General features: G+C 38.4%; 1 protein-coding gene across 2 annotated transcripts; it reads left to right on the top strand.

Moving 5' to 3' along the window:
* The first annotated feature begins 3,701 nt into the window (after positions 1–3,701).
* Positions 3,702–7,092, top strand: LOC122069926 (protein XRI1-like). Of its 2 annotated transcripts, none has more exons than XM_042633992.1 (9): positions 3,702–4,028; positions 4,838–4,893; positions 4,977–5,099; positions 5,190–5,329; positions 5,614–5,677; positions 5,767–5,869; positions 5,947–5,987; positions 6,282–6,362; positions 6,455–7,092. In XM_042633992.1, exons 1-9 carry the CDS (start codon positions 4,009–4,011, stop codon positions 6,730–6,732), a joined length of 906 nt encoding a protein of 301 aa, XP_042489926.1. In that variant the 5' UTR covers positions 3,702–4,008; the 3' UTR covers positions 6,733–7,092. The 2 variants fall into 2 exon arrangements, with proteins under 2 accessions (XP_042489926.1, XP_042489927.1); XM_042633993.1 differs by having other exon boundaries at positions 3,704–4,028; positions 5,770–5,869.
* Positions 7,093–16,508: the final 9,416 nt, after the last annotated feature.

Genomic DNA, 16,508 nt, shown 5'->3' with positions numbered 1-16,508 from the left:
AAATAAATAAATAAATAAATAATGTGATAATGGTACAAGACAAATTGCATGCGAGACATTGATGGGTCTAAACTATTATGAGAACTACTGCTTAGAAACTGGATTGCATTGATAAATCTTTATTAAATTCTTAATTTCTTGGTTTACTTGTGAGATGCATTGCACTTGTCATCCACTAATACCCCATTAGGAATTTGCGAAATAAATATTGTCATTACTCACTAACCCATTATAGAAAGTGCGATAGAGACCACGATCTTATATGCCTGTCTGCGTTGGTTTTATATTCAAGCTAGACTTCTAGTACCAGAGTTGTTTTATCAGCTTCATTATAAACTGTGACTCATATCTTCATGAAAAGAGAGAGAGAGAGAGAGAGAGAGAGAGAGAGAGAGAGAGAGAGAAAAGACCCTTCAACGCTTAAGTTAGAAATCTAGACAAATGGTCAAGGAGATTGGGAATCTGAGAATAAGGGTGCCCTTCGCATGAGTGAATCTACCTAGTTTTAGATTCTCCCCTCCCTTTTATCCGTCCAGAGGTTGTTGGTTACTGGAGTTTGTCTCCCATTTTTGCCGTCATGGGGCTTATCCCCTTGGCGGTTACAATTGTAACAATGTGGTAATGTTATGTGTGGGGCCCCGTGGACACATGTAGTACAATGAGATCAGTTTTTTATCGGTCCACATTCACTAACTCAGTGGTCGACTATATTCATGCGTATCACATTAAAACTCTATAAGGATTTATGGACCCTAAGATAGTGTGGTAAACCTTCTATTGCCGTGGAGGAAAACTTTCACATTATACAAAGAGGAAATGGTTCTTTGTCTAAGAGCATGGCCTATGCCATTGCTCTTTTTATCTATCTCTCATTCTCTCTCCACCCCCAACGAAGGGGTAGAAATGTTTGGGCATAGGCTTGAATTGAAACCAAAACTAGCTATCGGCCAGGGCCACATCATATGACCTAGGCATTAGCCTGGCTCATTAACCCAGCTAACCTTTTATAGTCCACAAATCTTCATATGGGAAGTTGGATTGGTACACCACAGATGAGTATTCATTAGACACTAATAAGTAGAATTAGAGGTGTCAATCCCAAGTCCACATCGATTTGATCGTATAAAGATCGACTCATCTTGCACATTTATTAATCATGTTGGGCTCAAGCTAGACCTGTTTATAAACAAGTAGTACACGGTCCAAGGGGTAAGATCGATGGGCACTAGGGGTGCAAGTTAGGCCCTGATGGCCCGAACCTGCCCTTGGCCTGCTTGATCCAGAACAAATATTGACCAGAAAATTTTGGCTCTAAGGACTAACCCCACCCTGAAATCTCTAACCCTGAGTCAAGGTTAGGGTGGGTAAGGATTGATGTCTTTTGGCCCGCCCTGAACCCAGCCTTGGTTTTTTTATCCTGACTTTTGGCCTTGGTTTTGACCCGGCCTGACCCTGGTTTTTGCCCCCTGATGTTGACCCTAGTTGTGACCTAATGTTAACCTTGATTTTATATATTGTTTGACATTGAGTCATTGACAACTCAAAACTCTTAATATATCTTCTCACCGATCTCTCTTGCTTTTTTCACCAAAAAAAAAAGATCTATCTTGCTTTCCTTTTTGTTTAATATGACAAGGGTTTTAATATCTTTGGATTGTTTGCTTTATTAGGATGATTTATTTATTTAAAATGACAAATAATTTAAAATTTCTAGATTATTTACTTCCTTAGGATGATCTTCTCTTTATTTACCATAATAGTTGGAGTCATTTATATCGTTTGAATGTTTGCTTTAGGATGTTCTCCTCAAGACAAGTAATTTGTAACTTTACTTTTTTTTATTTTATATATATATATATATATATATTTTTTTTTTTTAATCTCATATTTATTATGAATATTTTTTATTTTTAAGTTATTTTATATTTTGCACAGTCATGGTCAAGGTGTACCTGGCCCTTGGTGGCAAACTAGGGTCAAGGTCAAGGTCAATCAGGGTCAGGGTTAGGGTCATCCCGACTCGACCCTGAAAAATCAAGGCCAATCAGGGCGAGTAAAGGTTGGGTTAGAGTTGAAGTTTTGCGACCTTGAGTCAGGGTCAGGGCGGGTTCGGGCCCAATTAAGGGAACTCAAGGTTGGACTAGGGTTTTAAGAAGTCTGACCCAACCCGGCCCTGTTGCACCCATAACGAGCACTTGACTGGCCCAACCCATTTATAAGTCCGACTCGACCCGACACATTAGACCGACCATTTTTATGTATATTTTGATTTTTTTGTAGAATAAGGTATATATTGATATTTTTATAACTATTGAAAGTAATTAAGTATAATATATTTTCTAAATTATTGATGATTAATACAATATATGAATCTTAAATCTAAGATAATTAAAGATCGTTGAAGGCTTTATTAATTGATACATTATTGCATTTAAGGTATGATTATAATCGAATTATAGTCCAACTATGAGAAGTCCAATTAAAGCCCAGAATCTGATCGAACCCAACATGAGATTGATCGAGACTGACTCATTCCTTATATAGGTAGATCATAGTATAAAAATATAACTATATATACTTATCAAATCCAATCGAGACTGACCCAACCTGACCGATGCATCAATGATCAACCATGCAAGCGTAACAAATGAAGAGAGGAGGAAGGGTTCAAAGTTACCAGATGCCTAGACACGAGATGAGATGAGATGAGATAAATTGGAGGGGCTCTTTCTTTCATAAATGAAAATGGAGAAAGAGGGACCAAAAGCGGAAAAGAGAAAAAGTGAAGAAGGCTTGGGGAGCAAAAGTGTAGGTGGGCTGCCAACTTAACTAACGTGGTATCACTCTCTCTGCCACAACCGGCACGCTCTTGCATCAAAAGCGGCAGCACGTTTTTACCTGCTTCGGAAGCGGCCCCCACTGGAGACCTAGATGCACAACCGTACCCTCGCCTCGCCTCGCCTCGCCTCGCCTCGCCTTTTGTTATTTCTACAATAATGAAAGCATATAGACAGTTATCTTCTGTCTATGAATTCTACACACATAATTACCCTTATACCCACAAACATTTTACCTGGATTGCTATTTCCCAAGTCCCAAAATGCCCTTTTATACACAAACCATATGTTGCCTAACTTTGGTTCTATCTTGTGCTTGTTTCAAATCTTGGGATCGATTGTTAAGAGTAGATTGGCCGATTCGGCTAATACATCTTGCGATCATCTACATAATGCTCTCATTACTGTCGGATCTAAGAAGACCAATTGTACATAGATTTACCCCCTATTTCATAAAAAAGACTGTATCCAAGATACATGTTGCGAGTCTACGACCACTATTTTTATTCAATGCAATCTCTAATAACTATCTTTTCAACTTTTTTTTTTATCTTATGACATCCATCTCGTGATAACCATTATCAAAGTAATAAGAAACCAATCAAATCTTGTAGTAAGAACATGTTATGATAGAGAGCAATTGAACAATTTGCCTTGAATCCCTACATGGACTAACCACATTCAAGTCATAGTCAAGTCAGTGGCAACACTGTAATATTTTCATGTGCAGAGGACTAAAATTGCAATGGCAGCTGTGTGATTGTGGTGAAAACAGTGACCCAAAAAACTAAAACTATATAAGAAGAAGAAATTGCAAAGTGAGAAAACATTGGAAAAAGCTATTATATTACTATATAATTCCCACAAGTAACGGAGTAACGGACTGGACTAACTGGACTATGGGCAGTCTTCTCTCTGTCAATGGTTATCGATATTTCTGTGCACTGAAGAGAGAGAGCGAGAGCGAGTAAGTAGCAGAGAAAAAGAAAAGAAATAAAAACCAGACCAGAGAAGAGACAATCGGCGGACTGCGCATTTCTGAAGCTTTGTTCATGGATTTATTATATATACTTGTATAACGGCTAGTAGCAGTCTTTATGAGCAAGGATTGACTTGGGTTCTCGTCCATCTTTCTTCATTTTCTCCGTAAGTTGGCAGAAAAACCCAATACATGGATTCCAACAATGATAGGTGAGTCCTACATCAATTTCTTTGTGGGTCTTTCTATTTTCAACTTCTGGTTGATGGGTTTGACTGCAAATGATGTTAAACGATTTGGGTGGAGATGTAGAGTTAGATTTGTGCGAATAATGACGGTTATGTGAGATGGGTTCGTTTGTATTATGCAAACTCTTTCTGGGTTTCTGATTCAATTCACGGATTGATGGCCTGTTTCCATTCTGCTTCCAACATTTTGCTTTTCATTTGCCTTATCATGCCTTCGAGTGAGCACTTTAGACTTCTGAGTTTCTGGGGAAAATGCTTTGAGTAGATCGTGTTCCCTTCTCATCTCATTCGGATATTAATCGTTTTCCCCTGACTGGCATTTGTAATTTCTGATCCAAACTCAAGATGTGTTCTTCTGTCCTGCATTTGATGTTCTATTGTTATGGACTTGTTTCAGTATGGCATTACTTATGTTCTATTCTATTATAGAAAGCCAGATCTAGTGATATTCTTTTCTTCCTTACTCATTAATGGAAGAACTGCCACTATCATGACATTTTTAATCTTCAAATCCCTTTAGTTTTTGGGCTTCATTTGTTGTGCTTCATCTCTTAAAGTCCATCCTAATGTTGCCCCCCCAACCCCCAAAAGAAACAATGCAGCATGTCATCTAGTTTGGACCTAACATAATCAAATATTTTTTGGTAGTTCTTTCACATTGGATGGAACTTCAGCTTGAATATTTTTTATAACTTTTCACACTTGAGCATTTGTGACTTCTGGTCCCCTTTTATGATTTTAATGCCTTGTTTCCACTGCAAATTTGTTACTAGTGAACCGTGGGAATGGCAAGGTGATGACTACTATCTCCAAAAGAACTCCCATTTCGGTAAGTCCTGGCTGTGCTTCGTCGTCAAATAGTGGACATATGGGAGAAACTATCTTATGAGTGGCTCCTTTTGGTTGGAACAGAAATCTCTACTAGTCTATGGGATGAAACAAGCCAAAATGAAGAAAGTCTCTCCTACATGTTCGATGAAACGACGCCAATTAAATCTTGCGGAGATTTAGCATACCATGTTACTGGCAGCGGAAGTAGGTTCTGTTTTCCTCTTTATCTTTGCTTTATAAGTAGGTGGAATTGCATTCCATGCCCTCTTTTTAATTTGAGGGAGTGGGTTTCAGAAAATATGAACAAGGAAGAGGAAGTGCGTAGGGATTCTTCATCTCAATTAAAGAGGAGACGGATGTTACAATTCAACACAAGTAATATGGATCCCTGTTACTGTGATGAACAAATTTCATCTGTATTTGGACAATCAAAGGTTGGTTGAGACCCATTATTCTCTTAGGACTAATTTGTGCATGGATTGGCAACAGTCAGTCGTTGATTTTATTCTGACTTTGTTCGACCACGGAAGCCTTAGTATGTCATCCTTTTATACTCAGTCATAGATATCTTAATATGTTCTCTATGCAGCAGAAATGTATGTGTTAGATTGATGTTTCTCTCTAAGTGTATTACAGTGTTTGGGTGCTATAAGTTACAGGAATCTTCTCATATTTACTTTTCAAATCATGAAATTTAAGCATTGTATTTTGTATTCAGGATTGGGAGGAACAAATCGGGGCAGCTTTACCTGTAACGTCGGATTGGGTTTCAGAGCTCACAGGTTTTCTTCTTGCCAAAATTCATTTTGTCTCCAAACAGAATTCCTAAAGAATCGTCAATAGTCCATTATAATTATGTAATGTTTGTTAGTAGATAGGTCTGCCTCTGGTAATGGGAGCCTGGATCAGTCTTCTGAGGGCTGGCTTGCCAACTGCTTCAACGACGCTGAAATGCATCTTAGCTCCGATGATATGTATGCTTCTTTCAACTTAAGACTTTCAATTATTCCTAATCCACCTTAAATTAATTGTTTTGATGCATGGCTCACAGGAATCTCTCCGGGGTCTCTGACGAGCAAATTGATGTTTCAGGTGCGTAACCTTCTTTGATTACAAATATGATTTTATGAAGCTGCTCCTGTGTGAGGCCCCATTTGAAACCGTGGGTTTCAAACCTGCCTAACATCCAACCTGACCTTTTGTTGGCATGGGTTTCCTCTTTATCATCTGATAATTGCAAAGGGGTGCCCCACGGCCCCCACCATGACAGAATTTTAACGGAAGCACTATCATTCAGTTTACTTTTATTGGATCATTCACTTCTTGTCATCCATTTTGCATTGCAATTAATTCTTTAACATTGGACTGCTTTTCTCCTTCCATTAGAGTTCTGCAACTTTCCACCCGAGGTGGAAGCTCATGTGGTACAAGGGTGTTCTTCCCTAACTCCTCGAAGTGTTTTTAAAGGTATTGATCTTTTCCTTTATCTTCAAAGTGTAGCTTGTTCTGTTTAAACTCCAAAATACCAAATTATGGAACTACTTATACTGTGGAATTAGGTAGGAAGTCTTTCATTCGAGCTCCCACAAAGATGTCTTCTGCTGTTGCCTATCCATTTGCCCTCATCAAGCCCTGTGGGGTCCATGGAGATGTTACTCTGAAGGACATAAACCAGCGGATTCGAACTCCACCCCCTTCAAAGTCGAAGCAAAATGATGATGATGCCTCTGCTTCTTATCCCACTTCAGCTTTTTCTGGAAAGCCTGTGGTTGTTAAAACGAAAATCCGCACTGAAGGGGGAAAAGGAAGTATTACAATCATGAGAACCAAAGGCTGAGCAGATAAGTTTATCTTGCTTCACTTTTTTGTAATGGCTTCTGCCCCCTCTTTTCTCTCTACATTTTTTTTTTTTTTCTTTTTTGGGGTTTGCGGAGGTTTTCTGTATAATTTTCTGAATTCATCTAGTGCCGAAATTGGTCTTGTTCTCCTTGGAATTCACTAGACACATGGAAGTGTTTAGGATTCCAAGTTGTTTGTAAGCAACCCAACATCTGATACTTCTATACACAATAACTCTGATTTCAAGACTGGAGTGAGGATGTTGTGTTGTAGATCCCCATGCCCGTTTTCGTCTCTGATGTAGTCTGTTAACTGCCGCCATATAGTTCTATAATGTCAAAAGTATGTTCTCTCGGTACTATGTATCCCTTTGAGCGGTCTTGAGCTCTTGCTACACTTCCTGGTTTGCTAGTTCAACCTGCTTTCTCTCTCTCTCTCTCTCTCTCTCTCTCTCTCTCTCTCTCTATATATATATATATATATATATGCTAATTTTGTCGAATTTGTTCCTCACTTTTTCCTCTAATTGCCAGTTTCACACCAGAATATAAGTGACCTACAATTTTGTTTTGGTATTGATATGAAACTTATATAAGGGAAGATTTAATTTCATGTGAATGGAAACTACAACTTTCTCAGTTGTGAAAACAGATTCATCAGGTTTTGCTGTATCATTTTTGGTAGTTGAGGTTGTTCTCATCAATGACTCTTCATTAATAGGTGATCCAATGTTTTCATGGTCCCAAAATGTTTGTTTATTCGAAAAACCAGATATGAAGTTCTATTGGATTCCCCATAATGCCTTTTTTAATCATCCACATATTTATTTTGTTCACTTGTCATAATTGTCTTCCTCTATTACAGATTAGTGCATTAGCAACAACCTCCTTAATGGGTGGAAATATGAGATTATTTCAGATGGTGAAATATGAGATTTGTTGCTATGAAGTTACAAATTAGTCTGTAATGCTTGGAACTATGAGAATTCTTTAAGGTGGTGGAACTTTTTTTGCGAATACAATAGATCCCTTGCAATCAGAGGATTGTTTCTAAGGATAGCATAATGCAGGCTGGGGTGAGTTCTGCTGCTCATACCTATGGGGCCCGTTTGATAACGTTTCAAAAAACGTGTTTTTGTCGTTTCTGTGTCCAAAAACGGCAGAAATGGAACAAAAAGCATTTGATCAAACTGTTTCGTTTCACTTGTTTTCAGAAATAGAAATTGAAATTTCTACCTATTTATGGTTCAAGAAATGACCCAGGCTCGCCGTTTTTGGAAACGACTCGTGGCCATTCTTTCGCTAATTACTATCGACTCCCAGAAACATGATTTATCAAATACCTTCAATTCAGTTTTTGTTTCATAAACGGCAGAAACGTTATCAAACGGGCCCCCAGCTTACAGTGTTGCTACACTCTATGTAGCTGTTTTGTATAACATGCATGGGAGTAATTGATTTTACAATGCAATTTTTCAGAAGTCATATGATCCATACCGGAATCAAGCTCAAAAACCTAATGCTAGAACAGGCTCGCAGCCTCATCGTACAGCGAGGGAGAGATGTAGAGAGTGAACTAGGGTAGAAAGAGAGTGGATGAGACATAGTAGGGAAAAGAGAGAAACAGAGTGGGGGAGCTGAAGAGATTGAGCCATATGAAGAGAATAAATCAGGAGGAAGAGAAAGAATGGGGGAGGGGTGCTACAGAGGGAGCAGAGAGCAGGTCAGGTGTTGCAGGAGGGAGAAAAGGAAGGAGAGGGAGGAAAACACTGCCCAAGCTCTCCAGAACTTGGCTGCAACATCTTTTGCACATTGCCATAAACCCAATTTGGCCAGCAGTTACAGAAAACCAGATTCGACCCTAGCTACCATGCCCCTGCTAGAGGCCAATACACAATCTACCTTTCCAAGCCCATCAGCCACATGTATTTCAATCTCATTTGAGACCAGTCTCTAGCCTAGGCCCTAATGTCATCCAAACTCCAATCTTCTACTCTTGTTCAACTTGTCTGAAACCGCTCAAAAAATTATCCTTATAAATGATACCAGCAGCCATAGATTCACCGAAAGACCCTTTCAATGCAATCAGTCCTATCCAAGACTGAAATCTTTCTCGCTAGGCAGCTTCTCATCGCCACCGGGATTGAAAACTCCATCGTCCTCAACCATTTTGACACGTGATTTCTTCTCTGCAACAACGACAACCCTCATTGCAAGAAGAGGGGGTTACAGGAGGGAGAGGGAGATGGAGATGGGGGCGGGGGCGGGGGCGGGGGCGGGGGATGGGTGAGGGGAGGGGGATGGGTGAGGGGCGGGAGGAGAGGGAGAGGTGTGGGATCCAACAACTGTATGTGGATCAGGTTCTCATACAGGCTGATCCACACAGATGGAATCCAGCACAGAGTTGGTTGTTAGGTAGATTCCATCTGTGCGGGTCAACCCCGTACGAGAATGGTTTCTCGTATGTGGACTTGATCTGCTCTTCCAACAACTAGCTATCAAGGGAGATAGTCTGAACCATGCTCTGCATCTTGGTGATGTAAAAAACTGCATCGACCTCTATTCGGCCGAAAGACCATGTCCATCCCACCGAAAGACGTGGTGGTGGCATGAGCAAAGTTAGAAGTATAAGAAAAAAGAAGTACTAGGTTGGTTAACTGGATGTTTGTTTCTTTACATTTACTCTGTTTATCGGTCTATGATCCCCAATGGTCATGCGCATAAGCTGAAATTAAAAGAAGATGACTAATCCCTACGAGTGACCAAGCTTCATCTTCGACTCGATTGCTGGTTAGGGAAGGCTTGGCTTGTATAAGAGAGGGGTGTAGTCAGTAGCCACGTGCTCTAATCCTCTAAGCCATAGGCCCTACCTTGTCTCCACTAGATTTGTTTCCAGGAGTTCCTTTAAAAAAAGAACCTTTCTCTCCTTTGATATTGGGAGTCGAACATTACAGTAGTGCACATTTGGTGGGAAAAGAAGAAGATAAAGTTCAAAAAGCAGAGAGAAAAATAGAGAACCAGCTAGAATAATCATCGATGATGGGTCAAGCATTGCCAGGATTGCCATGATTATGGCTGTGAGAGCACTAAGGAATTTGGCATGGAAGGAAGTGAAGGAGTTGATCAATGGGTTAACCTAGGAAATTCAAGGAGGGAAGTGACCAAGAAAGAAGCTGAGGATTTTGTTGCAGCTAAGTGAAAGACTGGTGAGAGCTTTTCTGCCACTTCTATGGAAGCTGAAGTGCTAAGGGATGGTAGGCTGCGCCTCCAGAATCCAGATTGGGCAACTTTTAGTTTAGTAGATGATATCCTTTTTCTACTTAATAATAGATGATAGTGCAAGTTTCTGTTTTGTTTCTCATTCCTAGAATTTTGAGGCCTATATTTTAGCTAAAAGGGGCTTCCATTGTTTGTCTGTCAAAAGTTTGGTGGGTTGAGTCATCCCTATTTTTTTTGTTCATCCTACTTCTTTTAGTAGTTGGAGAGTTCTAAACGATTAGTAATCGGTTTACTAGTTTATTCACATGCTTACTAAAATTTGTTTTTGTTGATAAATGCTTCAATCTTGTATCAAATTAAATGAGGTATTAAATAAGCAAGGATCTACATAACTATATAATAGGAGTAAATTATTAAATAGACTGTTGCACAAACTCTATTGTCCTTAATTCTTTCCTAAATTAAACCATTATGTTTTATACCAAATATTTAATCATTATACGGATTAATCAGATCAGTTTTGACGGTTTAAACGATTCGGTTTTTACAATGTCAATTCGGTTTGAAATCAACAGGTTAAACGGTTAAAATCGACCCAACCCATTTAACTAATCGGTCTTAAACTTGAAACCAAAACCGAACCATTTACTAAACGCTTTTGTTGTTTCGGTGTAAACGGCTCGATTCGATTTTGATTTTAAATTCACATCCTTAATTAAACATGTATTAAAGGAGTACCATGTTGATCTTGAGGTTCTTTTACACTAAATTTTTGACAGCATTATTGAAGTTTAAGTGCGTTTAATATCAATACTTAATACACCTTTTTTTTTATTTTTTATCATACATATATGTACTATGGATAGGATGGTTATAACCTTTTTATAGCAATTCTTATGGTTTCCAAACAATCACAAATGATAGACTAGGATCCGGATCCTCGCCAACGACTGATGCATCAACCACCTTTTAACCAAACACATGCATACCTTGTTGGAGCTGCGTGCCCTCAGGTGTTGGGTTGTGTGTCAGTGTCTAATTGGAAGGGTAGTTGGAGGAAGCAATCATTGGATAAGAATCAAACTCTGGTTAACTCTGTTCAAACTGAAACTTACCATGTAGGATTGAAGCTTATTCATCCACAATATTTGAACTTCTTTTGACCTAGTGTATGTGATAAATGCCACATGGTCGTATGGCTCATGCATCAGCACATGGCCAATGAGGAACCTGTAGGAGTATTAACTGGTATCAATATTTCATATTTCACAAGGGTGGGGTCATCATTTCATCCTTCCCATTAGGTAACGTTCTTTTCAACATTATATTAACACACAAGGTTGGTTAATTGATTTTCATGATTGACTAAACGCATGAATAACATATTCACAAAATTTCAATCACGTGAACCAAAAAAAAAAAAAATTAATTAATTAATTAATAACACTCTTTCACATAACAAATCCAAGAAGCGTACGAAACGAGGGGTCAGAATTGATGCTTTACACCTTACCAGAGAAGTGGGCCCAATTAGGAATTTTAAGTTTAAAAGGATTTGTGGCATCCACCATTTAGAGTTGGTAGATGACCCAACTGATTCCAATCTAGCAATGGTGAGAGGAGGCCCCACATGATGAGACCCCTATCCTACCGAATGAATCATAATTATTTTGGTATGGTTGGTGAGGTATCACAGCATATCAGGCTTAAGTAACTGCTCTTTCGTTTTTCTGTAACCAACATTCTTTTGGTCTACCAAAATCTCATAGATTTCTCATCAAATTCTCGTCTCAAGGTCAAATCACATGTCTCTTGTAACTCATCCACTAACCCACAACCATTGATTTGGAATTTCTAATTTTTTTTTATTATTAATTTTATAATCAATTTTTTAAAGTCTGAAAGGTAAAAGCAATTTCATATGATTGAGATAAAGGGACATTGATATTCATGTCTTTTGTATCATTTGTTTTGAGTGAATTGTCTGTCGTCACAAGTCATTCTCTTTTCTTCTTGACATATTAGCATCAATTAGTTATTCCATCCTACAATAACAAAAGTGTATCAATCCCTTAAAATTATGAAAAAACAAATGGGAGGAGGTTGGGTATGTTGTCGTCGTTGTTTGAGTTAGCAGTTTAATCAATGGGAGGACTGGGATGAGAGAGGTCTATGGGATTTTTTCAATGAAAAGCGAAGAGGCATAGATTTAGAGACACCACTGGTATACCAACCTTTTCCCTAAAAAAATTCATGCTTCTTGATGGTTTGACTGCACACACAACACACCAAGAAAATGAATGATTTTGCATAGGGGTGTAAATTTCACCTTAGCTCGCCCTGAGCCTGGATAGTCATGGGTTGAGATTTTTAGGTTGAAGTTCAGGTTGATTCTAGGCTCTAGGCATGCCCAATCCTACCCTGGTTTTATATAATTATATATTAATTATTACATAATACTTTTAAGATTTTAAGTCTTTAGGATTATTTTTAAGAATGAACAATGTAATGTCTCACTTTTCTTTTAATGCATATAAAGATACAAATGGTAAAATAAATAAATAAATGGCTAGCGAGGGTCAATCCAGGCTAGTCAGACCATGGCAAAAATCAGGATCAATCAAGGTTGAGCTAGGCTGGGTTGAGCCCAATAGGGTTGAGTCTGAGTTGAGATATCTCAATCCGAGCTCAAGACTAAGTTGGGCTTAGGCTGAGCTAAGAGGACAAAGGTAGGGTTGGGATTTTAAAACCCCAACCTATTCACCTTTGATTGTGCATATGTCATTGAAATTGGCTAAATTTACCGGTTTGAGTTACCAATATCTCATTAATAACAAGTTAGTATACACTCTCTAGTTGTTGTCAATTTGAAATCATAATATTAATGTTTCAAACTCTTGGGCAACATAGCATTTTTATTCTTCGATGTTTCCAGCTTAAACCTAATTAAAAGGCTAACTTAAAAATTAAATAAAATTACACTCCCCTCCCCTGTATGTTTTATGTATTACACAACCCTCCCCTACAAAATTTGTAATTACAAATTCTTCCCTTCTAAGTTGTAGAATATATTAACCGTACCCTGATCGTGAGTGAGAAAACGTTAAGTAAGGAATCATGTGTCACAAAATTGTTTTAAACCCCAAAATACCCTTGATCCAATGGAGATGACCTATTTTCCCTCTACCCCTATTCTTGTCTTCTTACTTGAGAAACCATTAACCGATTAGGGGGTGAGTTAGGGTTTTCGAATTTGTGCTTCATGGTTCTGAAATCTAAAATCGGAGAGAGCATTGAAGGGTTTGGCGATCGATTCCACGTCGCCATTGTTGAAGTCTGAAGATCGACCCTTATTCTCATCTTCTTCCTTGAGAAACCATTAACTGATTGGGAGAGTTATGGTTTTTGAACATGCGATTGATGGTTCTTAAATCAGAAATCAGAGAGAAATTGATGGTTTTGGCGATCGATTCCGCATTGCCTTTGTTGAAGTCTTGAAGATCAACCCTTATTCCCATCTTCTTCCTTTCGGGTCTTCTGCTGGCTGATTGTGAGATTTCTTCTTTTTTTAGTTCTGATAAACTCTGTTATCATATGCTATCAATCCTCATCCTTTCTTATTCTATCTATTGTTTTCTTCTTAATCTCTCTTTCAGAGCATATTGATCTGGAAAACTTAACATTGATTTCTGATTCTGAGTTTAATCTTAGAATCTGATCATGTTTATTTCATTGACATAATTATAACTCAGTTTGTCAATGTTGATGATCAATTTCTGCTGCATTTTCTTAGTACTTGCTTATATCTTGAGAATTAAGCAAGTTGGTTTAATCTATTATCAAATTTATACATCACTTGAATAAGAAAGGATGGGCTGATTCTCCCTCCAACGCATCAGAAAAATCCAAAAACCAGAACACTCAAGAAAATCTAAAAATAGTTATGAAAAGAAAATTCAAGGAAGAACATGGATAAAGCATAGAAAATAAACATAAACTTGCGAATTTCACTTAAATACTCAAAAAGCTCAAATTTGGAACCAGAAAAGTAAATTAACAAGCACTGAACGAAAAACCCGTAGGCAATCAATCATACATCAAGATTGAAAACAATGCCGTTGAAACCCCAGCCTACATTCTCCCTTCAGAACAAGATCGCCTCATAAATTAGCTTTCAAACTGTTAAGTACCGAGCAAAATATGCCACATAGGCATGCGGCGATCTCTCTCAGGTAGTTATCTTATTACTAGTCCTAAGTAATTGAAGGTTTTAATTATCATGTAGTGTTTTAGTAGAGGTAGAAAGTTATTTTAATTAAGGCAAAAATGGTCGCGGTATGTGCAGAAAAATAGGAATGCGGAACGTCTAGAGCCCGGTGAATGTTCAGTAAGTAATATGATTGACACGTGTTAAATATGTTAATCCTGCTAACAAAGTTGTAAACAGTTACAACTCTGTTTAATATTATTAATATTTAAATAAATAAATAACAAAAATCTCAATATAAGCGGATTTCTCCTTTGATTCCACTTAGAAATCTTGATCCTCTCTCTCTCTCTCCTTGATTCTTCTTCAAGGTTGTTCCTTCTTTCTTCTTCCTTTTTCACCACTCTTCAGTCTAGTTGAAGTTTTGTTTACCAATTTCACTGAAGATTTGCATCCATGGTAAATTCTCATAGATTAATAATATCTATCCAAGAAGTAATAATAAAATCCTAGATATGCAACAGTTTTGTTTACTTTACAAATTCAAATTTGTCCTCTGCCATGCATGCAGGCTTTACTGTCTAAATCCCTTCACTGATGATTAATATGTAAACATGGTATTTGGATATGTGTGGCCAAGTCTCTCATATGCTCAGTGCCTGAAAATAGTTATGTTGATTTTTTTCTTATCTCATCCTATTTTGAGAGAGAGAGAGAGAGAGTTGAGATTTCCTAGCAGAATCAAAGGGGGAGTCCGCTTATATTGGATTTTTATTATTTATTTATTTATATAAAAAAAATATTAAACAAGTTAAGTAACCACGTCCGTCATCTCTCCACCCTAAAAACTAGGAATCAGTTACAATATAAAAAACTAATAGATGGTTTAGATTAATCTAATATTAAATGGACGGTTAATATTAAAAGAAAGTGAAAATAAGATTGCAATACGTACGTCCTACTACCACTCGCCCTTTAATTAATACAGTAATAATAGTGTCGTGGCAATGCGGTCGGAAGGGAAGTTATGTAATCATGGATGAGAAGAGAAGTTATGTAACCGTGGATGTATGCTATAAATTAGTAGAAGTCTAATAGAAAAATGACTTTTGAACTAAACCAAACTCTATGAGTTAAGGTAGGCTTCCTTATCCAAGCCAGACGACAAGCTTCATCCGTAAAGCCATCCCTTTTTCCCTAATTTCTCTCATCATCCCTATTTTCTCTCCAATTTCATCATCTTTATTATTTTCTTTTAATTTATTTTCTCCCTCCCTTCCACGCATGTAACACAAACAATTTCGATTTGAATACTAGAAGCAAAACACTTGGAACACATTGCAAGTATGAACATTCCAACAATCTCAGAAGGAGGGGGGAATCGACAGTGTCACACCCCGTTCACACTGAACCGGAGCGGTGACCGAGTTAACACCGGTTAACCCAAACCTGCCAGGATCATCAGATACTGTATTCCACCACAGCATACACACACTAACATAAATTCATCAGATCAGCGGAAGACTAAGTTTTTACCTGTGAATAAATCCCATATACTTGATACCCAAATTTGTGATACAATAAATATATACCTTTGGGCCCGAAGGCATGATATATACACAAAAAGAATAAAATTCAAATATCAAGTATATACAGGAAATCATCAAAAACCATCAGAGTACACAGCTCGGTTTCAAGGCTGGAGCTCAGCTCGGCATCAGGGGTTGTGCCCAGCTCGGCATCATGTAGAAGAGCTCAGCTCGGCCTCGGAAGTGGAGCTTAGCACGGCCTCCAGGGTGGAGCTCAGCTCGGCCTCAGAACTGCTGTCCCGCAGCACAGCTCTCGCAAGAGCAGTCTACGCCGTGCTCAAACTCCTCAGGGGTCCACCAGTCCTCTTAAGGAAACTCGACTGTGGGACCCACCCCATGCTCCTCAGATATTTGACCTGCAAAATCATCTAAAAAGGGGGTGTACACGTGGAATGAGCTCACTAGCCCAGTAAGTAGAGAGGTGGACCACACACAACAGTCCACACATCACAACACATCATATGCACTACATGCCATGCTATTCATTTTAATTCACATCCACCTAAACAACATTACTAAGTCTTTGGTTTAAGTGCTACTACAACCACAGTGCGCGTATACTCCGGGTACGAGCCGCAAACTCCCTCCCGCGATACGCTCATAGGGCTGTTGGAGAAGGCCCACCGTGAGTACTCGGAAAAATAAAGACAATGCCGTCCACCGGCTCTCAACAGAAATGTAAATAAATGAAATAAAGATGCTGACTCCAGCAATTTAAAAGCAGTACGATTGGCCCTCTTGAATGTACCACCGGGGTTGC

The sequence above is a fragment of the Macadamia integrifolia genome, unplaced genomic scaffold (assembly GCF_013358625.1).
Source record: "Macadamia integrifolia cultivar HAES 741 unplaced genomic scaffold, SCU_Mint_v3 scaffold766, whole genome shotgun sequence".
In the NCBI taxonomy this organism is placed as follows: Eukaryota; Viridiplantae; Streptophyta; class Magnoliopsida; order Proteales; family Proteaceae; genus Macadamia; species Macadamia integrifolia.
This window is presented reverse-complemented; position numbering and strand designations above follow the sequence as displayed.

Bases quoted from the DNA above. Each gene is read 5' to 3' on its own strand.
- LOC122069926 (XM_042633992.1), top strand. From the start codon at position 4,009: ATGGATTCCAACAATGATAG. The intron at 5,100-5,189 runs GTAGGTTCTGTT...AGTGGGTTTCAG, and splicing joins CCATGTTACTGGCAGCGGAA to AAAATATGAACAAGGAAGAG. The intron at 5,678-5,766 runs GTTTTCTTCTTG...AATGTTTGTTAG, and splicing joins TTGGGTTTCAGAGCTCACAG to TAGATAGGTCTGCCTCTGGT.